At 49.2% G+C, this 24,185-nt stretch overlaps 3 protein-coding genes across 4 annotated transcripts in view; 2 read left to right on the top strand and 1 right to left on the bottom strand.

The window, feature by feature from the left end:
• The first annotated feature begins 585 nt into the window (after positions 1–585).
• Mars (methionyl-tRNA synthetase) lies at positions 586–16,447 on the top strand. Of its 2 annotated transcripts, XM_005357986.2 has the most exons (22): positions 586–781; positions 1,491–1,581; positions 1,738–1,816; positions 1,894–2,028; positions 2,802–2,877; positions 3,265–3,437; positions 3,598–3,704; positions 5,227–5,343; positions 5,450–5,653; positions 6,721–6,922; positions 9,113–9,187; positions 12,477–12,647; positions 12,740–12,835; positions 12,922–13,039; positions 13,359–13,572; positions 14,466–14,597; positions 14,678–14,782; positions 14,865–15,051; positions 15,685–15,756; positions 15,947–15,970; positions 16,056–16,148; positions 16,232–16,447. In XM_005357986.2, exons 1-22 carry the CDS (start codon positions 673–675, stop codon positions 16,376–16,378), a joined length of 2,727 nt encoding a protein of 908 aa, XP_005358043.1. In that variant the 5' UTR covers positions 586–672; the 3' UTR covers positions 16,379–16,447. The 2 variants fall into 2 exon arrangements, with proteins under 2 accessions (XP_005358043.1, XP_005358044.1); XM_005357987.3 differs by lacking the exon at positions 15,947–15,970.
• Positions 16,391–22,454, bottom strand: Ddit3 (DNA damage inducible transcript 3). The gene is made up of 4 exons (XM_005357988.3): positions 22,302–22,454; positions 19,388–19,435; positions 17,074–17,231; positions 16,391–16,863 (listed from the first exon to the last, which is right to left on the bottom strand). The coding sequence occupies exons 3-4, from the start codon at positions 17,209–17,211 to the stop codon at positions 16,498–16,500; spliced, it is 504 nt and encodes a 167-aa protein (XP_005358045.1). The 5' UTR covers positions 17,212–17,231; positions 19,388–19,435; positions 22,302–22,454; the 3' UTR covers positions 16,391–16,497.
• Positions 22,455–22,568: 114 nt separating this feature from the next.
• Mbd6 (methyl-CpG binding domain protein 6) overlaps positions 22,569–24,185 on the top strand; it is an 8,814-nt gene continuing 7,197 nt past the window's right edge. Inside the window, exon 1 of the mRNA XM_013350288.2 lies at positions 22,569–22,627. The gene's annotated coding sequence lies outside the window, so the exon portion shown is untranslated. The remainder of the gene's footprint in view (positions 22,628–24,185) is intronic.

Raw genomic sequence — 24,185 nt, 5'->3', positions numbered from 1 at the left:
GCAGAGCTCCGAGTTCGAGGACAACCAGAACTGTCACACAGAGACAGCCAGTGTGGAAAAACCAAAACCAAAAAAATCCCTACAAAAACAAACACCGCCCCCCCAACAAACCACCAACCAAGCAAACAAACAAACACTGATTAGCGGCATCAAGGGGCTAAAAGCACTGCCACCAAGCCTGACGACCACAGTTCAATATCTGGGGTTCACGCGGCGGACAACGGGACTCCCGAAGGAGTCCTCCGATCCCGGCGCGCACGCTCCCACCTCCCTGTCCATACACGAATTAAAAAAGAAAATTCTTAATAAGTTGAATCGGCGAGTGCGAGCAGCAGCAATCATGACCGCCACCTTATCGATCACCAAGATTAGAAAAAGAAACCACTCGGGTCACGGCCCTCGGCTCACTTTAGGGCAGCCGGCTTTAACCGAGGATCTCCGAGCGGCCGACCCGAAGTGCCGAGCTAGCCCCCACGGTTGACTTCCGGGTCTCGTTGTTAACCATTTCCTGTTTTGTAACGGTGCATGATGGGATAAAGAGTCGGCTTTCCCGGAGTCGGCTGCGAGCGTCGAGCCGACCTAGAACTCCATTTCCCGTGATACCTAGCAGCGGCCGCTTAACCCAGGAGCCGGAGGCCGGTTCCGGTTGCATCAGCGTGGTCTCCGGGCGAGATGAGGCTGTTCCTGAGCGAGGGCTCCCCGGGGAGCCTGCCGGTGCTGGCTGCGGCCGCGAGGGCCCGGGGCCGAGCCGAGCTGCTCATCAGCCCCGTAGGGCCCGAAGGTACTGTGGGCGGAGGGTGTGGGGGGCGTGCATCTCAGTTGTCTGCCAAACCCCAGTGCCAGTCCCCCAATCACTCTGGATTACTTTTGGTCACTCCATTCCCCTTTCTTTCCTTGATCTCTCTTTCAAAGTTACTTAATTGTCCTCACTAGACTCTTCCCTTGGTTTTAGCCTAGTTGATCCTGCCTCACTCCGCTGTTTTCTTAAACCTTCCTTCCCACCTGTCATGCAACTCCCTCCAGCGCGTTCACGCATGATAACCTCCAACCACCCCTTTGTCCTGTCGTGTTTTTTTTTTTTTTTCGGGAACCCCTCCCTCCTCTTCTAGGACATCAGTGCAGACACATGCACATCCGGCCCTTTGAATTTTACCTCTTCTTATTCCCAGCCAGTTTTGGGGCGACTTTTTACGCGTTCTCTTGTCGCATCGTCTCAGCTCTCAGTGCTGCTCTGGCACTGTGATCGCAGGTCAGTGCTGGCTCTTGCTGAAGCGCTCACTGCTGGTATCCACTGTCTCCTCTGTGTTGGCTCCACCTGTTGTTTCCAGCTGGCAGTCTCGACTGAACACTTGCTGGCCTCTCCAAACTCCAGACCCACCCCCCTTTTAGTGTTGCTATGGAAACTGCGTCTCCCTCCCGCCCCGTCCAGTGTAAAATTGTCCGATAAGTTCTTTTCTTACCCCTGTTCATTCATTTTCCTCTGTCTCAAGAGTGTGTGGTGCCATTCCTGACCCGGCCTAAGGTCCCTGTCTTGCAGCTGGATAGTGGCAATTACCTCTTCTCCACCAGTGCAATCTGCCGGTCAGTATTGGTTCTTGGTGTGGGGAGGTGGCTGGATCATAGCCGACTTCACTGACCTTTTTGTGCCCTTATTTGGAAACACTTTCTCAGAGGGTTCATACATGAACTACACAAAAGGAACCCTTCAGTTTTAACTTGTGTTCTCTCCGTGGGCAGATACTTTTTTCTGTTATCTGGCTGGGAACAAGATGACCTTACCAACCAGTGGCTGGAGTGGGAAGCCACGGAGCTGCAGGTAGGATTCATGCACCAGGGAGGGCAGGCTGCCTTTCTTTTGTACGAACATCCTGACCCATGTTTCCTGTGTTGTAGCCAGTTTTGTCTGCTGCCCTGCACTGTTTAGTGGTTCAAGGCAAGAAAGGGGAAGAGGTGCTTGGCCCGCTTCGGAGAGCCCTGACTCATATCGATCACAGCTTGAGTCGCCAGCCCTGTCCTTTCCTGGCCGGGGTGAGTTGGTCTTGATATGTGGTTTGTGGAAGCCTGACGGTGTAGGACTTAAAGGGAAGACGATATTCAGACCCCCCATGACCAATTATTAGCATTATAACCATGACACATCACTTAACTCTTTAATTAATCCTTACTGTTTTTTCCAAACAAGGTTTCTTTGTGTATCCCTGGCTGTCCCAGATGGAATTTGATCTGTAGATCAGGCTGACCTGCAACTCAGAGAATCTGCCTGTCTCACCTCCCAAACGCTGGGATTAAAGACTTGCTCAACTTGATTTTTTTACTTCACTTGTAAAATGGAAGTAATTCCGTTTCCTTATGTAGAGTTACTGTAGGGCAGTGTCAGAAGACATAGGTCATCTCACCTAGTACTCAGCCGTGCATGGTAAACACTGGATGTGGTGGCGCAGACCTGTACTCCTAGCCTTGGGGGGTAGAAGCAGGAGGATCAGAAGTTCAGAGTCATCCTTGGCTACATAGGTTCAAGACCTGCTAGAACTATGTGAGACCTTATGTAATTAAATAAACCAGTTATAAAGGTACATTCCTTTAATTCCAGCACTTGATATAAAGCTAGATGTGGTGGCTCGTGCTCTTAATTCCAGCACTTTGAGGCAAAGGCAGGCAGATCTCTGCAAGTAAGTGCAAGGTCAGCCTAGTCTACATGTTCATGTTTCAAAAAAATAAAACCACACATTTTCGCGATTACCAGTGGAAATACATGAGTGCTTCAACTGTGTACTTTCTCTTTTTCCTTTTTCTCCAACTAGGACACAGAATCTGTGGCTGACATTGTTTTGTGGGGAGCGCTATATCCATTGCTGCAGGACCCAGCATACCTCCCTGGTGAGAACTGGTTTTTTTGTTTTGTTTTGTTTTTTTCAGACTGGGTTTCTCTGTAGCTTTGGAGCCTGTGCTAGAAATCTCTTGTAGACCAGGTTGCCCTCGAACTCACAGAGATCCACTAGCCTCTGCCTCCTGAGTACTGGGATTAAAAGCATGTGCCACCACCACCCTGCCCTGGTGAGAATTGTACAAGTCACATCATCCCAACCCCAGGCGCTTGGTGCAGGGCTCTAGAACAGTCAGGTACTGAGTATTCACTTTAAGGTACAGTTTAGAATGTGGCCAAGGGCGCTGGGGAAGGTGCCTGGAGAAACTTCCAAAGGAGAGGAGCTCTACTCCTGCCTGCCCAATCTTGATCCTGTTCTCCCTTTTTTGCTATACCTACAGAGGAATTGGGTGCCCTCCAAAGCTGGTTCCAGACCCTGAGCACCCAGGAGCCATGTCAGCGAGCTGCAGAGACTGTGCTGAAGCAGCAGGGCGTCCTGGCTCTGCGACCCTACCTCCAGAAACAGCCCCAGCCCCGCCCTCCTGAGGGGAGGGCTGTCAGCAATGAGCCTGAGGTTTGAAACAGGGCAGGGGCTCCCAGAGCCTTAGGGCCTGGGGTAGGAGGTGGCTAGGAGGCTGACATTGATCGTGGCCACCTTTAGTAGTTAGAGAGCAAAGAAGTGAGGTTTTCTACCTTGGTGGCCCCTCATGGCACGGGGCTCTGTTCACTCATAGGAGGAGGAGCTGGCTACCCTGTCTGAGGAAGACATCGCCATGGCTGTGACCGCTTGGGAAAAGGGTCTGGGAAGCTTGCCCCCACTTCAGCCCCAGCAGCACCCAGTGTGAGTAGACATCGAAAATGGGGCTTGGGGTCATAGCTGGAAATGGTTGTGGGGTGACAGCAGCCCCCTCTTTGCTCATGGAATGTCGATCCCAGTAGTCTGACCGCAAACTTCATTGTGTGGAACATGACACTGAACTCTTTATTTTATCCCGAGTGCTGGAACAACAGAAGTGAACCAAGCTAGGTCTCTCTTAGAAAGTGCTTCTGCCGGGCGGTGGTGGCGCAGGCCTTTAATCCCCGTGCTCAGGAAGCAGAGGCAGGCGGATCTCTTGTAAGTTTGAGGCCTGTTTGGTCTACAGAGCAAGTTCTAGGACAGGCTTCAAAACTCCAGAGACCGTGCCATGATTAAACAAACAAACAAAAAGTGTTCCTAGATGAGGGAGCAGCGGGATGGCTTGGTGGGTGAAGCACTTTTTGCACAATCTTGATGACCTGAGTTCAACTCCCAGAACTCACAGAAAGGTGGAAGGAGAAATGGATTTTACACAGTTGTTCTCTGACCTCCAGATGTGTGCCATGATGTTCCTGCCCTACTCAAAAATAGTGGTTTTTGCTTTTTTGTGTCTTTTTTTTTCTTTCAAACATATCTGTTTTCTGTGTCTGACTGTTTTGATTGTATGTATGCCACATGCATGGTTCCTATGGAGGTCAGAAGAGGGCATCTGATATCTTGGAACTGCAGTTAGAGATGATTCTGAGCCACAGTGTCGGTGCTGGGAATTTAAACCTAGGTCCTAAGAGCAAACACTCTTAACCCCTCACCTATCTGTCTACTCCTCATCCCCTTTTGAGACTGGCCTGGGACTCACAGTGTGGACCACACTGGTCTGGAACTCACAGAGCTCTGTGTCCACCTCCAGGTGCTAGTGTTAAAGATGTGTGCCACCATGTCTGCCAAGAGATAAACGTTTTTACATGTTTGTACTGGCTAACGTGTTTAAATGCCTAAACAGAAGAGAAGTCAGTTAGCATTGGCCTAACCTGTAATCCCAGCTACTTGGGAGATGGAGGTAGGAGGAGACTAGCTTGGGCAACTTAGTTAGACCTTGTCCTAAAAGGTAAGACAAGGGCTGGGAGCCTCATGTGGTATCATATGCAGGTTAGTCCTAGCAGGCAAGGGAACCAGGAGGTTAGGCCAGCCTTTGCTATATGTGACTCTATAGTTAAGAAAACATCCACTAATCAAACAGAAAGGTCCAAGGTTAGACCTTCCAGTAGTGGTTAGCTTCTTGGGAACAGAGAATGACAGGCAGACACATCCCAGGGAAGTTTGTGCCCGAGAATAAGCTAAGGTCATGAGAGTGGAAGGAGCTGTTGGAATGGGCATGTGCAGTACCCAAGCAGGGCAGGAAGCTTGCTGGCTGAGCAGGGCCTTACGAGCAGCTCTAGGATGATAGTTCTGTGGATCTCTGTGGGAAGGACTGACCTGAGGCACTAGGTCTAGTCTGTCGGTGTTCTGTACACTTGCGCTTTTGTGATACTGCATCTCTGCTGCCGACTAGTCTCTTCTTTTTCATCAGGTTGCCTGTGGCTGGAGAAAGGAATGTGCTCATCACAAGCGCCCTCCCTTACGTCAACAATGTCCCCCATCTTGGAAACATCATTGGCTGTGTGCTCAGTGCTGATGTCTTTGCAAGGTGGAGCCAGTTACTGGAGGAGAGTTCTCTAGAGGGAGGGTGGGTCCTAAGGGAATAGGATGGAGGGCACTGGAGGAACGCCCGTAACCACCGTGTCTCCTTCTAGGTACTCTCGCCTCCGCCAGTGGAACACCCTCTATCTGTGTGGTACAGATGAGTATGGTACGGCAACGGAGACCAAGGCTATGGAAGAGGGGCTAACCCCACAGCAAATCTGTGACAAGTACCATGCCCTCCACGCTGACATCTACCGCTGGTTTAATATCTCATTCGATACTTTTGGTCGCACCACCACTCCACAGCAGACCAAGTAGGTTCCTGATAGTGAGGCAGAGCAGACTGAGAGCTGAGACTAGGGGTAGTGGGAAAATCTCGGAGACAGGCCCAGGGTGGCAGACTAGGGACCACTCAGACTAGCCCCCAGTACAAACATGAAAGACTGACTGAGCTGGCTCTGGTCAATTCTCCTGAGCTTGGGTTTTCAGCGTTGCCCTGGACTGTACCCTAGGTGGTTTTCAGGCCTCAAGAAGGTCCCATGTTTACAGACCCCAAACAGGGACTGGGGCCTAAAAGAACACCCAGGAAGGGAAGAGAAAGGACTTCCTTGCCGCCCATCTAGTGCTTTTCTTCCCTTGGCTGCCTAGAAGTCTTTTTAAGACAGGGTCTCACTGTGTAGCCCAAGCAGGTCGCAAACTGTGGCTACCCTCTTGCCTTAGATTTGCAAAGGTTGGGATTATAGGTGCTTGCTACCAAGTCCAATTTTGGGTCTTTAAAATGATCCCTGTCTCCCCAGGCAGTGGTGGCGCACACCTTTAGTCCCAGCACTCGGGAGGCAGAGGCAGGCAGATCTCTGTGAAGTTTGAGGCCAGCCTGGTCTACAGAGCTAGTTCCAGGACAGGCTCCAAACTGACAGAAAAATTCTGTCTCGGGGGCGGGGGGGAACAACCCAAAAACCCAGTCCTTGCCTAAGTATATTTATAGCACTTAGATCCATTCTTCCTCTCCTGGTAAAGTCCTCACGGAAGCTGCAGACAGACGGACAGTTGGTGCTGAGAAGGAAGACTAAACTGGGGGGGTCACCGCTTGCAATCCCAGCATTGAGAGGAGGAGGCAGAGGATCAGGTTTAGGGTGGTGGTCAGTGTTGGCTGTGTGAGACCTGCCTCAAAACCGAATGAAACCAAAACTACGGGCAGTTGGAGAATCATGAGAGCCTCTGGGCTCGTCCAGTAGGCTCTCATTAGGAATAGGTGGCCTTCGTCCTGGGAGGCCTTCTGCCTGATGAGTTTGGGTCTCTGGTTAGAGCAGCAAAGGGAGGCGGGTTGGGGGGTGGCAGTCCACACTCCTGGCTCTTTCTCATCCCTTGCTGACCTGGCTAGAATCACCCAGGACATCTTCCAGAGGCTGCTGACCCGGGGGTTTGTGCTGCAAGACACTGTGGAGCAGCTGCGCTGTGAGCAGTGTGCACGGTTCCTGGCTGACCGCTTTGTGGAGGGTGTGTGTCCCTTCTGTGGCTATGAAGAGGCCCGAGGTGACCAGTGCGACAAGTGTGGCAAGCTCATCAATGCCATTGAACTCAAGGTAAGAGGAAGATCTCAAGGGAGCCCAGAGGAAACACCTGTTAATCTCTTGAGCAGAACAGGGAAAGGATACTCCGTTTTGTTCTTCTGTGGGGGCTGTGGGCTCTGATGGGCAGGCTCCTCCTCACTGTGCCATTGGAGCTGTGGGCTCTGATGGGCACACCAACTATTAAAGGACACTGTCCATTCACAATTTTTATTTATTTTGAATCAGGATTTCACTTTGTAGTCTGGCTGGCATGGGACTTTCATTATATATTATACTGGTCTGGAACTCACTGAGCTCCACCTGCTTCTGCCTTCCAAGTACTGGCATTAAAAAAGTGTGTGCCACCATGCCTGGCTTGGGTTTTAATATTTAGTACCTAAGGTCCTACGCTAATTCCTATATGGGCAGTTAATCTGTGGTTGCGTGGTGCTAGAACATAGGCAGGTTGGCTTTAGCTTAAGGTTACTATAGATCAGTGCTAATTTAGATGATTCTTTTTTTCTCTCTCTCTCTTTTTTTTCGAGACAGGGTTTCTTTGTGGCTTTGGAGCCTGTCCTGGAACTAGCTCTTGTAGACCAGGCTGGTCTCGAACTCACAGAGATCCGCCTGCCTCTGCCTCCGGAGTGCTGGGATTAAAGGTGTGCGCCACCACCGCCCAGCTCTTTTTTTCTCTTTTTGAGACAGGGTTTCTCTATGTAGCTCTGGCTGTCTTAGAACTCTGTGTAGTTCAGGCTGGCCTCCAGGAATGCACCTGCTTTTGGCTCACAAGTGCTGGGATTAAAGGCATGTATCACCACACCTGGAAGATTTTTCTTTTTTTTTCATAAATACTTTTGATGTCCAGTCTAAGTTGCTCGTTTGTTGATTTACTTATTTAATAGATGTTTTTGAGTCCTTCTAATAGGCCAATTACAGACTGGGAATGAGGGAATGGACAGGACAGGCTTTTATCTCACATGGGGACACTGAGGAAGTTTAGAAATTACTCTAGTTGAGTGGGTTGCTGCTGTGTGGAAAACTGATGGGCCAAACCAAAGAGGAGTGAGGAGAAAGCTCTGGAAGCTCAAATGCAAAAAGATGATGTTAGATTAGTTTCTAATAGGTCACTAGTACAGAGAAACGGGGGAGATAATAGCTTTGGGGTATGTCTTAGAGGACGAGTGCTGGAGAGTCAGATAAGGGTGACTTGAGGTTCTTGGCTTGTGTTGGAGGTGTAGATCAGTGGTAGGATGCTTGGCCAGCGTGAGTGAGAGCCTGGTTTTGAGCCCTAGTAACACGTAAGGGAAGATGGGGACTTGGGTAGATGGTGGTGCCATCTGTGACAGGCAAGATTAAGAGAATGAGGTGTGGAGCTGAATGCAGCAGTGCTGTTTGCTTTTGCTAAGCTGAGGTGCCTATAGATGTCTTAAAAAGCAGTTGGAATAGATGTGGGCTTCGGAAGAGATCGTGAGACCGTTACTGTGTCTCATCTTCAGAACCTCAGATCAGGGTTGGCAGGATGGATGAGCAGGTAAAAGCATTTTCTGCCGAGCCTGGCAACCCAGAACCTATATGGTGGGAAGGAAAACTGTCCTCTGATCTCCATGGGCTCACACTCACACACAAGATAAATACGTCAAAACAGAGCAGCCCCCCTTAGATCAGCTGTGCAGGGTGGCACACACCTGCAGTTTCAGCCCTCAGGAGACGGATACAAGGGGATCTGGAGTTTGAGGTCAGCCTTTGAGAGAGCGTGTCTCAAAAACAACAGTAAAGAGCTGGGTATGCCTTCAGTCCAAGCCCTCGTGGGGCAGGGGCTGGTGAGTCTCTGGACGTAGACCAGATGCAGCCAGTCTACATACTGAGAGCCACGGCTCGCACTCACTAGCATCATTTCCCAGTGTCTGTGGTCATCTTCTACTGCAGAATTAAGTATTTCTTGCCATTTGACTTTATAAAGGCCCATGCTTGTGCCCCAGGCATGCCCCCTTTCCTTTCCTGGTTGTGACCTGGGAGAGGAGCTGTGTGTCTTGCTCGTTTTCCCTTGCACAGCTGAGTACAGTGCATTGCTCTGCAGCTGCCCTCGGCTGAGCATTGCTCTGCAGCTGCCCTCGGCTGAGAACACTCATTGCTCTGGGGAGTGAGAGCAGAGACCATCCCTCCGTGCCCCTCAGCTTGCCTGCACAGTTCCCCTCACCCCACCTGGATTACTTCTCTTTACAGAAACCGCAGTGCAAAGTCTGCCGGTCGTGCCCTGTGGTGAGGGCCTCTCGGCACCTGTTTCTGGACCTACCTAAGGTGAGTCAGTCTTTCCTTCAGTCTGCTCTTGAGGAGTCTTCAGCCTCCTCTCCCGGCCTCAGCTACTCTCAGGTGCTTTCGTTTGTTCTAATTTTAGGTGTGTGCCACCATGCCCAAGCTTTTTAATTTAGTTTAGTTCTTTTGTTGTTCCTATTTTGTATGTATGCTGTATGTGTAGATGCCCAAGGAAGACAGTAGAGGGCATCAGATCTCCTGAAGCTGGAGTTGGTTCAGCTGTGAACCACCCAGTGTGGGTGCTGGGAACTGAACTTGGGTCCTCTGAAGAATATTTTTATTTCTAGTTAACATTTTCTACAGCCGAGGAACAGAGGTTGTGGAGTTAAAGTCGCTGTGTTCAACAACTGGTATAGGGGGAAATGACAGTGACTGAGTGTGGTACCGCATGCTGCCGGTCGCTAAGGCGAAGCAGGAGATCCGGGCTGCAGGGACTTACAGCCAGTCTTCGCTACACATACTAAGATTGTATTTCAGAAAGTAATAAGCTAGCAGATTATTGTGATGAGACAGACTGTTTTCCCAGCAGGGTGCCATTATAGCTCAGGAGGGACTTAGACTCTTGCTATTTAGCTGCAGATGATCTTGAACTCGGATCCTCCTCCCTCTACCTTCCAAGTACTGGGTTACAGACAGACATACAACCAGGTCTAGCCTGTGCTTTTCATATTCTAAGTTAAAAAAATACTTTATTTTTTGTTTTGTTTTTTTTCAAGACAGGGTCTCACTGTGTCACTACACTAAAGTCATGCCCCACTACACCTGGCTAATATTCTAAATTTTTTAATTAATTATGTATGCAGTGTTCTGCTTTCATGTATGCTACATACCAGGAGAGGGCACCAGATCTCATTACAGATTGTTGTGAGTCACCATGTGGTTGCTGGGAATTGAACTCAGGACCTCTGGAAGAGCAGCCAGTGCTCTTAACCACTGAGCCATCTCTCGAACCCCCATATTCTAATTTTTTTGTTGTTTTGTTTTGTTTTTGGTTTTTTGAGACAGAGTTTCTCTGTAGCTTTGGAGCCTGTCCTGGAAGTTGCTCTGTAGACCAGGCTGGCCTTGAACTCACAGAGATCCACCTGCCTCTGCCTCCCGAGTGCTGGGATTAAAGGTGTGCACCACCACCGCCCAGCTAATATTTTTCTTTTTTAAAAATGTTTTTATTTTATGTGTGTGGGAGTTTGGCTGCGTGTGTGCCTGTGCAGCACATGTGTAGTGGTTCTCAATATGTGGGGTGTGGCCCCTTTGAGGGGGTCGACCAGTCCTTTTACAGGGTGGCTGAACCATCTCATATCCTGCATACCAGGTATTGACATTACAATTCATAACAGTAGCAAGATCACATTTGTGAATTATGATGTAGCAACGAAATAATTTTATTGTTGGGGGTCACCACAACATGAGGAACTGTATTAAAGGTCACAGCATTAGGAAGGTTGAGAGCCACTGCCTTAGAGAAACTGAAATGGAATTAGATAGTTATAAGCTGCCATGTGGGTCCTGGGGGCCAAAGCCAAGTCCTCTGCAAAAGCAGTAAATATAGTTAACCACTGAGTATCTCTCCAGCCCCCAACCTCATTGTCTTGATGGTCTTGTAATACTTCATTGTGTAGATACACTTCAAACACCATATTTAGTTATCTAAACTGCGGGGGTTAATTTTCTTTAATGTTTCAACTTTCTTTAAAAATTAAAAGCATGATTACATAATTTCCCCCTCCCCTTTACCCCCTCCAACTGCTCCTTCTCAAGTCTGTGGCTTCTTCTTTGTTTTTGATACATACATACATATTTTGTATATATATAATGTATATATATTACATAAATATACAACCCGTTGAGTCCATTTAGTTTTGCTTGTATGTAATATGATTTCAGAACTGACCATTTGTGAATTAATGTTTTTACAACATTGAGTCATTTTGGAGGTTACGTATTTGTAATCCCAACAGTAGAAAGCAAGTAGAAGAATTAGGATTTCAAGTCCAACTTTACCTACATATTTGAAACTAGATTAGTGAGATCCTGTCTTGAAAAAACACAAAATATTTGGAGAGATGATTCACTGGGTAAAGACACCTGCCACCTGTCCCTGATACCACATAGTAGAAGAAAAGAACCGACTCTGACTCTGGCTCCACATGTTAGCTTGTGCATCCATGCTTGCACACACATACACACACACACACACACACACACACGATGAAATACAGAAAGATGCTGGGCATGGTGGTGTACACCTATAACCCATCACTTGGCAGGTATATGCTGGAGGGTTGTGTGTTTGTGGCCAGTGTAGGGGACAGATTGAGTTCAAGACCAGGCTAAATAATAAGACTTTGTCCCAAAACATCCAAGGACTTGGTACTGGAAAGACAGCTTAGCCTTTAAGAACACTGACTGGCCGCAGGGTGGTGGTGATGCACACCTTTAATCCCAGCAGTTGGGAGGCAGAGGCAGGTGGATCTCTGTGAGTTCAAGGCCAGCCTAGTCTACAAGAGCTAGTAGTTCCAGGACAGGCTCTAAGGTTATAGAGAAACCCTGTCTCGAAAGAACACTGACTTGGGGCTGGAGAGATGGCTCAGAGGTTAAGAGCACTGGCTGCTCTTCTAGAAGTCCTGAGTTCAACTCCCAGCAGCAATATGGTGACTCACAACCATCTGTAATTCAACCTGGTTCCCTCTTCTGGCCTATAGACAGAACAATGTATACATAATAAATAAATAAATTCAGAATAAAAAAAAGAACACTGACTGTTCTTCCAGAGGACCAGCATCTACACTGTAGTTCACTGACCTGTAACTTCAGGCCCAGGGGATCTAAGGTCCTATCGTGGCTTCTCTAAGCCATGTGTACACATGATAACATGGACATACATACCTTCAGGCAGAGTTTCCATATTCATAGAAAAGAAACTTAAAAAAGAAAACCAATAAAAATCATAAAATCTTGAAATAATCTATCTCAGTGTAGAGTATGTGCCTGTCATTCTCCAGTTCCTGACCTTCAGCCCAGTTCTCTCCCCATTGCTTCCTGAGCAACTGCGTGAAGAAAACACATGCCACTGGACTGTTTAATTTCAATGTAGTTTTGTGTTCCCAGACAATATGTATACATCTATAGACTTAAATGAATCATTTTGTCAAATAAATTTGTTAATTTCCTAGATGTCCCTGAAGTCATGCATTTTAGTTATATTACCAGCTATTCCACAACATCGGCACTCACTCCCCATGTCTGATATAGTCCTGTTGCTCCATTTTTGTCTTAGCTTGAAAAGCGGCTGGAGGACTGGCTGGGGAAGACCTTGCCTGGCAGTGACTGGACACCCAACGCCCGGTTTATTATTCGTTCTTGGCTTCGAGATGGCCTCAAGCCACGATGCATAACCAGAGACCTCAAATGGGGAACCCCTGTGCCTTTGGAAGGTTTTGAGGACAAGGTAAATACGCCTCACCCTTTAGTTATGACCTAAGATGCTCAGCCTCGGCTGGTGCTGTTGACTTTGGTTCATTCTTGTTGGTTTCCCTCCAGGTATTTTATGTCTGGTTTGATGCCACTATTGGCTACCTGTCCATCACAGCCAACTACACAGACCAGTGGGAGAGATGGTGGAAAAATCCAGAACAAGTAAGCAGGCCTTAGCCTGTCTGTGGGGACAGGGCGTGGAAGAGGGTGGGAAGTTGCAGGCAGTCTCCTCCAATGTATTCTCCTAGGTGGACCTTTACCAGTTCATGGCCAAAGACAATGTTCCCTTCCACGGCTTAGTCTTCCCATGCTCAGCCCTAGGCACTGAGGACAACTACACCTTAGTCAAGAACCTCATTGCCACAGGTGAGTTCCCTGGCAGAGGACGAGGAGGGTGCTGGGAAGAGCCTGAGTGGGGACTGGGTCTCAGGGTAGGTCTTGAGATGAAATAGGAAGTAATTAAAGCATGAGGATTCATCCAAAAGAGGGAAAACAACTTGAAAGCAAAGATATAAAGCTAAAACTATTATAAACAAAGAGAAAAAAAGGCCAGAACGGGAGCATGGAACTCTATGCCCTTGTCAGGTCTTCAAGAGAGGTGTTTTTGGACACTCAGCATTGAGAGAAAGGGGAAGTGGCGGAGAGGGAGGGAAGGGTGTGATTTGAATCCTTCTGTTTTGTCCAGAGTACCTGAATTATGAGGATGGGAAATTCTCTAAGAGCCGGGGGGTAGGAGTGTTTGGAGACATGGCCCAGGATACAGGGATCCCTGCTGACATCTGGCGCTTCTATCTGCTCTACATTCGGCCGGAGGGCCAGGACAGTGCCTTCTCCTGGACAGACATGATGATTAAAAACAATTCTGAGCTGCTGAACAACCTGGGCAACTTCATCAACAGGTAGGAAGGATCCGGTGGAGAGGTGCACACTAACGGGCAGCTGATAGAAAGGCAGTGGGGAAAGCTGGTCCTGTGGGTTAGGATGGCTGCCGTGCCAGCATATGCTGACTTGTATTCTTGAGGCAAGCTGGCTGGAGGTAGGTGCCTTGGCAGAGTTGGTCAGCAAGTGAATCTTTGTGAGTTATATTGTGTTTATCAAATTCAGAGCTCTGAATTTCATCCTCTACACACAAGCATGCAGATATACACATTCCCCCCCACCCATGACTTGAGACTCTTCAGAGTTCTGGACCTTTAGCTGGGCCCTTAAACACATTTAGCAGTCTTCATTAGACTATCTGTTAGCTTAAAACACACTTCAATTTGGTAATTCTAGATATTTACTTCTAAAAATATATAATTGCTTAACTCATTTCTTTATTGAATCACATTTTTTTTTTCAAGACAGGGTTTCTCTGTGTAACAGTCTTAGCTGTCCTAGAACTCACTCTGTAGACCAGGCTTTGCCTGCCTCTGCCTCCCGAGTGTGTGCGCCACCACTACCTGACTCCAGAATCACATTCTTAGGAGAGGGAGAGGAAAATGTAAGATTTAAGCTTTACTTCCAGTTTGAGAGCCCAGGGATGCCACAAGAAAGAAGTGTTTTGGTTTTTTGACATGTATGCATTGTTTGTGTGTTGGGTGCTATTGACACACTGCAGTGAACACCATTGTGCAACCTGAGTCAGTTCCTCCACCGTGTTGACTCCAGGGATTGAACTCAGGTCATCGGGCTTGGTTGGCAGCCTTTCTCTGCTGAGCCATCTGCCTGAGCATGAAGAGGTGTGGAAGTGGGGTGATGTTTCCCTAAGGAACTGGGCAGTAACTCTGTCTTTTCTCTCCCTCACCTCAAGAGCTGGCATGTTTGTGTCTAAGTTTTTCGGGGGTTGTGTGCCTGAGATGGTGCTTACACACGATGACAGACGCCTGCTGGCCCACATCTCTTGGGAGCTCCAGCACTATCACCAGCTGCTGGAAAAGGTTCGGTAAGTAACTTGCAACAGTCACACAGTCACAACCACTGCTGAGGTTGACAGTCCCATGTACTTGCCGCCTCCCTTCCCAGGATCCGGGATGCCTTGCGCAGTATCCTTACCATATCTCGACATGGCAACCAATACATTCAAGTGAACGAGCCCTGGAAACGGATTAAAGGAGATGAGGTGGACAGGTGTGTTCAGGAGCTATGGCTGGCTAAAGGAATTAAGTGACATGCTGTGTCTTCTTGGTGACTTTATCTCTTTTTTCCTCAGGCAGCGGGCGGGCACGGTGACAGGTGTGGCAGTGAACATAGCAGCCTTGCTATCTGTCATGCTGCAGCCTTACATGCCCACAGTGAGCGCCACCATCCAGACCCAGCTCCAGCTTCCCCTGCCAGCCTGCCGCATCCTTGTCACCAACTTCATCTGTACCTTACCAGCAGGTCACCGGATAGGCACAGTAGGTCTCCTTAATGTTAGCAGAGCTGGCCAATTCAAATTCTTGTTTTTATGGGGCTGCCTTTGGGGTGAGGTCAGAGACCTAACTGTCCCTGGCTTTGAGGTGTGGGGGTTCTGCAGCTTCTCAGAATCCCTCTGAACTTGGGCTTCTCATAGAAGGTTCTTTTTTTTTTTTTTTGGTTTTTTGGTTTTTCGAGACAGGGTTTCTCCGTGGCTTTGGAGCCTGTCCTGGAACTAGCTCTGTCTGGTCTCGAACTCATAGAGATCCGCCTGCCTCTGCCTCCCGAGTGCTGGGATCATAGAAGGTTCTTGTATCAGCTTCTGAGTACTGTGCTATCCATATATCCTTACTGCTGTTCATGGCAGAAGCCAGGAAAGTGGCACTGTATAGAAACGGTTGAAGATGACCATGGCGAGCCGATCTCTTCGCCATTTCCTGACACTAACCCTGTCTCCTCTGTATTATTCACTTTCCACTCCACTAAAGCGCTGGCCCTTCACGGGGACTGCTGCCTTCTGTGAACCCTTGAAGCTGTCGGGCATCTGCCCAATGTAAAGCATCTGCGATCGCTAAGTGTCAGGAAGAGTGGGGCAGTGGAGGGTATCAGTGACTGATTCTGACATGTCTCCACAGGTCAGTCCTTTGTTCCAGAAACTGGAAAATGACCAGATTGAAAATCTGAGGCAGCGCTTTGGAGGGGGCCAGGTGAGCAAGCTGGACTGTGCCCTCCCTGGGCAGGCACAGCAGTGCCATCATAATCCCCCCAGGCCATCCTCTGGCCTCTCCTCCCACCTTTGGCCTGGCTCCACCATAATCCCCCCAGGCCGCCTTCACTCCTCACCTCCCACCTTTGGCCTCACTGCCTCCTCACTTGAGTTTTCCTTTCCTGTCTTAGCTAGAAGAGTCCTCGGAGTTAAAGGTAACCATTTCCTCTGAGCTGTTAGTCAAACTGGACCCCAGAGGAAGTTGTAGCAGCAAGTAATAAATCTCCTGCTCTTCTCCAGGCTAAAGCGCCCCCCAAGTCAGCAGTTGCGGAGGCGGTTCCAACAGCTGGGCCTCAGCAGATACAGATGCTGATGGATGAAGTGACCAAACAGGTATGGAGCTTATGACCTGAGCAGGGCTGGAGGTGACCAATCCTGCAGGTCCTCCCTGGCCTCACCTCCCATCCCTCTCTTAGGGCAACATTGTCCGAGAACTGAAAGCACAAAAGGCAGACAAGAACCAGGTTGCCGCAGAAGTGACTAAGCTCTTGGATCTAAAGAAACAGTTGGCTTTGGCTGAGGGGAAACCCATTGAAACTCCTAAAGGCAAGAAGAAAAAGTGAGAGGTCGTGTTGTTAGAAAGTCCCTTTACTGGGTATGGACAGTAGTAAAGAATGTACAATATCTACATATACACAGGCTGAGACCCTTTGTTCTTCTGACTCGGGCCACATCCAATTGTTCATGCTTGGTGCAGATTTACCATGCGGTCGATCAGAGCCCGGCGAGTGGCCTCTACCTCCCTGGTCAGGCGCTCGATTTCCCGCTTGAGCCGCTCATTCTCTTCAGCTAGCTGGGCCACTTTCCTCTCATTTTCCTGTTCTCTCTCCTTCATGCGTTGCTTCCCACCCCGGGCTGGGCACTGACCACTCTGTTTCCGTTTCCTAGTTCTTCCTTGATCTTCCTCTTCCTCCTGAGCCATAGAGCTCTGACTGGAATCTGGAGAGCGAGGACTCTGGGAGGAGCTTGTGATCTCTGCTGGTCCTGGCTCCTCAGTCAGCCAAGCTAGGGATGCGGGGTCGAGAGTAGTGAAGGTTTTTGACTCCTCCTTTATGGAAGTAAAGAAAGGGAGATGGATATTAGTTGCGGAGAGACATACATAGTCCCCAGTTTTGTGGATCTTTTGAAAGAAGCCAGACTCAAACTCACTAAACTTAGGCTGGCCTTTAGCAAGCCTCTCGCCTCCACTTGGCAAGTGCCAGGATTACAGATGTGCACTGCCGTTCCTGCCCATCTCCAAGCTAGCATTCACACCCACCTCTTCGTTTCCAGCGGATGAGATATAGGGACCCCCATTTTCATCTGAGGACAGCACCTCCTGCAGATCCTCGTACCAGGCTTCCAGCTCCCAGCTGGACACTGTGTCCAAGGTGAAAGGCAGGGACTCAGCTGCCATGCCTGTGGTTGGACTGGGTTCTAGAAAAGGACATACAGGGTAAAGGTTCCACTCTCCACGGTTGGTAAACTCATGCCTGTTTTAACACTTAGGATTTAAAGTTTACTAATTTTGTGGGTCAGTTAGGGGCCTGGGCTGTCAATCATTGAAAGCCACATTGGCAGGGGGTGAGGATGGAAAGCCATAGCCTACAAGTTCTCTGACCTCCACATGAATACCATTGCATACACACGGGCACACAATATAAATGAATGTAGGAACCGGGAAATGGCTGAGTACCTGTCACCGACAAAGCCTAATAATCGAGGAGGTCTGATTCTACCCAGTCATCCAGTACAGGAGAGAACTGTCCAGCCCTTCTCATGCACGCCTTGGCCAGCACCCCACAACATAAAAATAAATGTAATTAAAAACAAAACACAGGGCTGGAGAGCTGGCTCAGTGGTTGAGAGCCCTGGCTGTTCTTCCAGAGGACCTGGGTTCCGTTCTCAGCACCCACACGGTGGCTCACAACTGTCTCTAATGGGATCTGATAGCCTCTTGGCATAAAGGTGTACATGCAGATAGAACACTAATATCCAAAACTAAAACCACCAGGCCGTGGTGTTTAATCCCAGCACTCAGAAAGCAGAGGCAGCAGGATCTCTGCGTTTGAATCTACAGAATGAGTCACAGAACAGCCAGGGTTACACAGAGAAACCCGGTCTTAAAAAATCAAAAATCAACAAATATAAATAAAATATTGTGTAGTAACCTTTCTATTATTTTGTTTCTATAAAGTTTTATGTGTACGCATGTGGTCACATGAGTGCAGTGTTGGGGGTGGGGGGAGGCACTGGAGCTGGAGTTCAGCTGTGAGCCATCTGATGGTGATACTGGAAACCCAGCTTGGGCCACTGGAAAAGCAAGTGTGCTTAACTGATGAGTTTTCTCCCCAGCCTCTATTTCCATTTTTCTTGTTTTGGTTTTTCATTATTTTTTTGTTGTTGTTGTGCTGGGAACTGAAGCAGGCCTCTTATATATGCAGATATAACAAACTACCAGGACTGAAGAAAACATGCAGCACATTTTGTGTGTCGTCTTGGAGATCAGTCAAACCTAGTGTCTCACACACAAATACTGAACCATACCTCAGTCCAGCCTGAACACACTTCAGATCTGTTCACCTTACTCTCTGTATCTATGTGTGTGTGAGTGCCTGCTGCACATGGAGGCCAGAACAGGGAATGGGTTCCCTGGCAAGTAGACTCAGATCGTTTTAAACTACCATGTGGGATCTGGGAGCTGAACCCAGGTCCTCTGCAAGAACAGCAAGTGCTCTTAACCACTGAGCCATCTCTCCAACTCCTAAGAACATACTTTTTATTGAGATATAGGGTCTAACTATAGCTAGCTCAGGCTGGCCTTGAACTCATGATCCTCTTGCCTCTGCCTCTCAAGTTCTGAGATTACAGGTATAAGGCATTATGCTTGGCTATGCATATATATTCTTACAGGATTCGAGTATTTGCATTCAACTTTGGGAACACCGCTGGTGAATTCCAGGGATAATGACTAAGCCACTTGTGTCTCTTTCTCATGTGTGGGGTTTTGATGTGGAATACTCCCTTCATATGCTATGTATGTATGTATTATGTTTTATTACCATTGGTTAATAAAGAAGCTAATTTGGCCTATAGCCAGGCAGAATATAGCTAGGTGGGAAATCCAAGCAGAGGTACAGGGAGAAAGAAGGTGGAGTCAGGGAGACACCAGCAGCTGCTGGGGAAGCAAGATGTGAGGTAACAAGCCACGAGCTTTGTGATAAATTATAGAATAACAGAAATGGGTTAATTGAAGTTCTAAGAGCTAGTTAATAATAAGCTTGAGCTAACAGGCCAAATAGTTTGTAATATTAAGCCTCAGAGTGGTGATTTGGGAACTGGTGGGTGGAATAAAAACTCAGTCACAACCTTGGTGTTGACTGAACTGGAAAAGACAAACCTATTGCCATTGTTGAGGCTGGCTGTGGAGCCAGCTTTCAACCGGGAAGTACTCTAAAAATAATGCTAGGGGGTTAGAGAAAGCCAAGGTCTGACAGTAAAAACTTGTGCAGATCACACCTAACTACTGCTCCAGCAAAGCAGCCCTAAGCAGCATTGGGAGTTGACTCTGAGAAGGGGTTAGTTAAGTTTACCTATTTTCAGGTATGGTGATGTATGAAGATACACTTCCTTCTGGAACACTGCAAAGAACAAAGATAAATGTTTACTGTTTGAAAGGAAGAATCAGGTTTTCTACCTCCAGCCTCGGACCCTTCTCTAATTCTCTTCCCCCCCTCTTTTTTTCCTTGGTTTTTCAAACCAGGGCTTCTCTGTGTAGCTCTGGCTATTCTGAAACTAGCTCTGGAGACCAGACTGTAGTTTTTTTCTTGTATTACACACACACACACACACACACACACACACACGCCCCTGACGCCAATTCCAAGGACAGGCAAGCTTGATTTATTTTTAGTTGCTGACATTTGTAGTCCTGATTACATAATAGCAAAGTTCTAGCCAACTAAGCTTTTTCTAAACTCAAGATGGACCTCAGATGTGCCAGAGGGAGGACTCAACTCCAGGGAGGGGAGAAATAGGGCACTTGCTGCAAACGCCCCGTCCATTCTCACGCTGGCAGCCTCTGGTCTAGGGCCATTCAGGCATCCTCCAGTTCTGCTGTCTACTTTCTTCTTCTTTTGAATGTCTGTCTTTTCTTTTGAATGTCTATCTCCTTTTGAATGTCTGGGAGGCATTACAGTTACAACAATGTCCTGCTGGGCTTTCCTTTCCAAGTTTCCATCTAAGTGGCAACTCTAGTTGCTTAAAGCCAATTAAAAAAAAAACACAAAAAAACACACACACAAAAAAAATCTTGCTTCCTCCTCTCACACTCCACAACTCAGTCTAAAGCACTGGCAACTTTAATACATTCTTTTTTGTTTGTTTGTTTTTTGTCTTTTCAAGACAGGGTTTCACTCTGTAAAAGTACTAGCTGAACAGGCTGGCCTGGAACTCACAGAAATCCACCTGCCTCTGCCTCCGGCGTGCTGGGATTAAAGGCGTGCGCCACCACCTCCCAGCTAATAAATTCTTTTTAAGTACCTAAAGCCTAAGCATTTCTATTACATTATTTTCAAATGGAAATCACTTTATCACCCCTCTCCAAGCCTCCTTCAAGAGAGTTCCCGTTTACTGTTTTCCAAGACAGGGTCTCACTATGTAGCCGTGGCTGTCCTGGAACCCAGTATGTAGACCCAATCTGGCCTCCAACTCACAGATTTGATTGCCTCTGCCTGGGATTAAAGGCCTGTGCCATTATGCTCTAATAAAATCTCCTATTTGTGTTTTGTTTGTTTGATTTTCAAGAGAGGGTTTCTCTGTGTAACAGTAGTCCTAGCTGCCCTGAAACTAGCCTTTGTAGACCAGGCTGGTCTCAAACTCACAGAGATCCGCCTGCCTCTGCCTCCCGAGTGCTGGGATTAAAGGCGTGCGCCACCACCGCCCAGCTGAGAACTCCCATTTCTATTGTCTTTTATTACTTTATTTTCACAGCTAGAGGTTGGCCATAAGAGTCCTCTATCTAGCAGGCAAGCAGTCTACCACTGAGCCACACCTCCAACCCTTTCCTTTTGTATTCTTTTATTTTGAGGATTCACTATATAGCCCTGGCTGGCCCCAAACTGAAGAGATACGCCTGCCCCTGCCTCTCTGAGCGTTGGAACTAAATACATGTGTGCTCAGATCCCTCCAGTGGCTTCCTGTGTCACGACTGTTGAAGACTAACGTTCTGAGACCCTTCAAGGCTCTACACGATCCCCACCCTATCTCACGTTCACTCCAGTGCAGCCCACTGTCCTGTTCTACCAGGTGTGCTCTGGCTGCTCCTTCCAGTTTATCTGCATGGCACATGCTGGCCTTCTGTGGGTCTTTCACTTGCGATCCCAGTGAAGGATTCCTGACATGAACAAAGTTCCAGCCACAGTCCTGAGCACTCTATTCTCTGCTTTTGGTTTTTCCCATGGTGCTTTAGCTTTCTGCAGAAATATAAGCTGTTGAGAGCAGTTTTACCTTTTGCTCCTAATATACTCTGGGTCCTCAAATGCTTGGCACATAGTAGGTGCTTATTAAGCATTTGTTAGGCATGAATGGGGGAGGACCACTCCCCCAATTTCCCTTAAAGAGAGAGGAGGATTAAGCCCAGAGGCAGAGACGGAGCTGGCTGTCCCTGGGGACTGGAGATGCAATATTGCCCCGAGTGTTTCTCTGCAGGGCAGTCCTCTGGGGGAAACTCCCTTGGTCTTCCAGTGTGTGGGACCTGGCTTTCATCAGGCGGAGCCCCAGGCCAGAGGGTGCAGAGACAAACAGTGGGCCGGCCTGATGCAATGGTTACAGAGATCTGATAGGAGACAGGGCCGAGGAAAGAGGCAGAGATAACCCTGGGAGAAGCACAAGACCCTGGAGAGATCCCAAATAATTCCCACAGTTAAAGAGGTCCAGGCTGCTCTCTTGTTCAGAAACCTCTGGGGGGCGGGAGGGAAGGGGAAAACCCATCCATGCTCCTCCCACCAGCACCCCCACACGCAAAGGTCTGTAAATCTCTAGGGTTCTCTTGAACTTTAGGGTCAGCAACTAAAGTGGCCATGCTGGCCCCTGAGGCGCTTGAAAGTTGGGGGTTATGAAGCCGTTGGAGAAGAGGTAGAAAGGGTCAGAGTTCCCTAAATGGGGGTGTGTCCTGCTGCTCCGCCTTCCCCTGGACTGGCCTAAGATGGCCCAAAGTTCTCCTTATAGAGAATGAAGTTCTCAAGGGCAACCGGAGGCCCTTTGCCTAAGGGCACAGAACACAGACCAACTCGAGACGGGGAACGATGATGCAATCGCCCAAAGGCAGAGGGGCCTGAAGGCACCGCTCCTGAATCAGGGATTCCCCGCCTTCACCCCTCCCTCCGTCAACAAGCTCACTGTGGAAGGGGTGGGGCTACATCCGCAAGAGCAGTCGGCCCCAACTTTGTGGAATCGCTATGCGGGTGAGGACTGGAAGGTAAGGGGTAGACAGGGGTCAGTACTCGCCTCTCTCCTCAGGTTCCGGCTTTTATTTTGGCTGTGTCGCGGCCACCCGTTCATCTTCAACATGATATGAAGGACGTGTTAGACTGGAGCTACTGACCTCCGGAGTGCAGAACGAAGCTCTTTTACGTTGACCTTCCCCTCCTCTTAGGGGCAGGGTCCAGGAGCCTACCAATCAGAAAGCGGCACGCTGGCACTGGCTCCGCCTCTCCCCTCATGTCCGCCACTCCGGAGTCCCACGGCCCCGCCCCCATCGCGCCCTCTGGCTGGAGAATCTACGTTGTCTCGGACCCGGAAGTGGCTTTGGGTCACGAGGCTCTGCGGAGGAGGTGAGTGAGTCATGCGCGCGCGCGGAGGAGAGTGTGGCGAGGGAGGGGGATAGAGGGGAGGGGGGGGCGGGGATGATGCAATGTTTGGCAACCGGTGTCTGCGCGCGCACGCGCAGGGGCCATCGATGGTGGTGGGAGGTGCGGCGGGTGGGGGAGAGAGGGAAGAGGGCGGAGCGCCAGCTCCCCGTAGCCAACGGTCCCAACGGCTGTCCTTCCTGAACTTGTCTGCCCAAGAGTGGCTGGTCTGCCCACCTCCCATCACCTCCAATTTACTCCTCCATAAAGACTCCCGTTTCCCCGGCCCCTCCCAGCTAATGGGCACCGAGGCCCTTGAACCTCTTAAAGTTTCCATTGGTCCCACCTGGATTGACATCTCGAGTCTTTTTTAAAAGGGATCTCACCTCTTTTAACCTTCTAACGCTTCCCAAAGGCTGAAGTACTGGCACTTCCTTGGTAGTCTACCCGCTTTTCTCAGAAGAGCACCTTTGACGTTTGTTTCTGAGTCGTCCATTGCATGCTAGAATTGAAGTTCTTTGTAGCGTGCACCCGATTCCCATCCCTGCTCTCTGCGATGCTCTTATTCTCTTCACTAAGACCAATACCCCCCCTTTTCCTTCTCCCAGACCGCAAGTCCTGTGACTCCCTGCTGAGCAGCTGGCCTCTAGGAGTCTGGGGTCATGACCTATAGTAGAGACCCGGGCATGCATGCACTTGAGCACATGACTGCCCTGGCCCGGGTTATCAGAGGGAACACAGATTCTACCTTAATTTGCCCATTTGTAAATTAACAAAAGGTAAAGGTGAAAAGAGCACAGTGGAGGCAACTTGAACAAAACTAAAAACATCTTGCAAAATGTATTTTTGCGCCATGAAAACAGAGGCCATGTGGTGGCCTATTACATGTGTATGACAGACACTCGGAGAGGCAAGCCAGAGTTTGTCTAAGTAGAAACTGCACCAAGACCGGTTGCTATTGGCGGGTGCGACAGTGACAGGTCCTTGGCCAGACTGTTCCTTTGCTCCAGACCTTCATTTCCCCTTCTGTTAGGAGAGGTGGGGGTGGGCTGAACCAGATGGTCTGTCCTGGCCTAAAGACAGACCAGGTTGTCAGTGACAGGCAGAGGTCATGTGACTTGACAGGCAGAGGTCGTGTTGTGACATGTTGACCTGGAGAGGCGGGTCAAGTCTCGGCACACAACCCGGGAAGCCTATGGGGCGGGGCAGGGCAAGTCGCGACTTTCATCTTTTAGGGCTGGCCCCTCCCGGACCTGACATTCCTGGCTCCCCCAACAGATTGTGGCTTCGGAAGGGGCCCCTCCCCAGGGAGGACTGGGATTGGCCACCAGTGGCCTGGGAAGAGGCCCAGATCCTTCCGCGGAGGGAGGGGGGGTGGCCGCGTGGGGTGTTTGTTCTCTTGGGGATTAATGGGGGGTTGTGGGGGAGGGGTAGGCGCGCTCCCGCATGCGCACTGCGTCCCCTCCTGTTGGCTCGCTGCTGTCCGCTGGGCGGGGGCCCGGCCCCGCCCCTCTCCCGTCCGGGCAGCGGCGGCGGCGGCGGC

The sequence above is a fragment of the Microtus ochrogaster genome, chromosome 24 (assembly GCF_000317375.1).
Source record: "Microtus ochrogaster isolate Prairie Vole_2 chromosome 24, MicOch1.0, whole genome shotgun sequence".
Classification (NCBI taxonomy): domain Eukaryota; kingdom Metazoa; phylum Chordata; class Mammalia; order Rodentia; family Cricetidae; genus Microtus; species Microtus ochrogaster.
The sequence above is the reverse complement of the archived record's forward strand: the minus strand, read 5'-3'. Positions and strand labels throughout refer to the sequence as shown.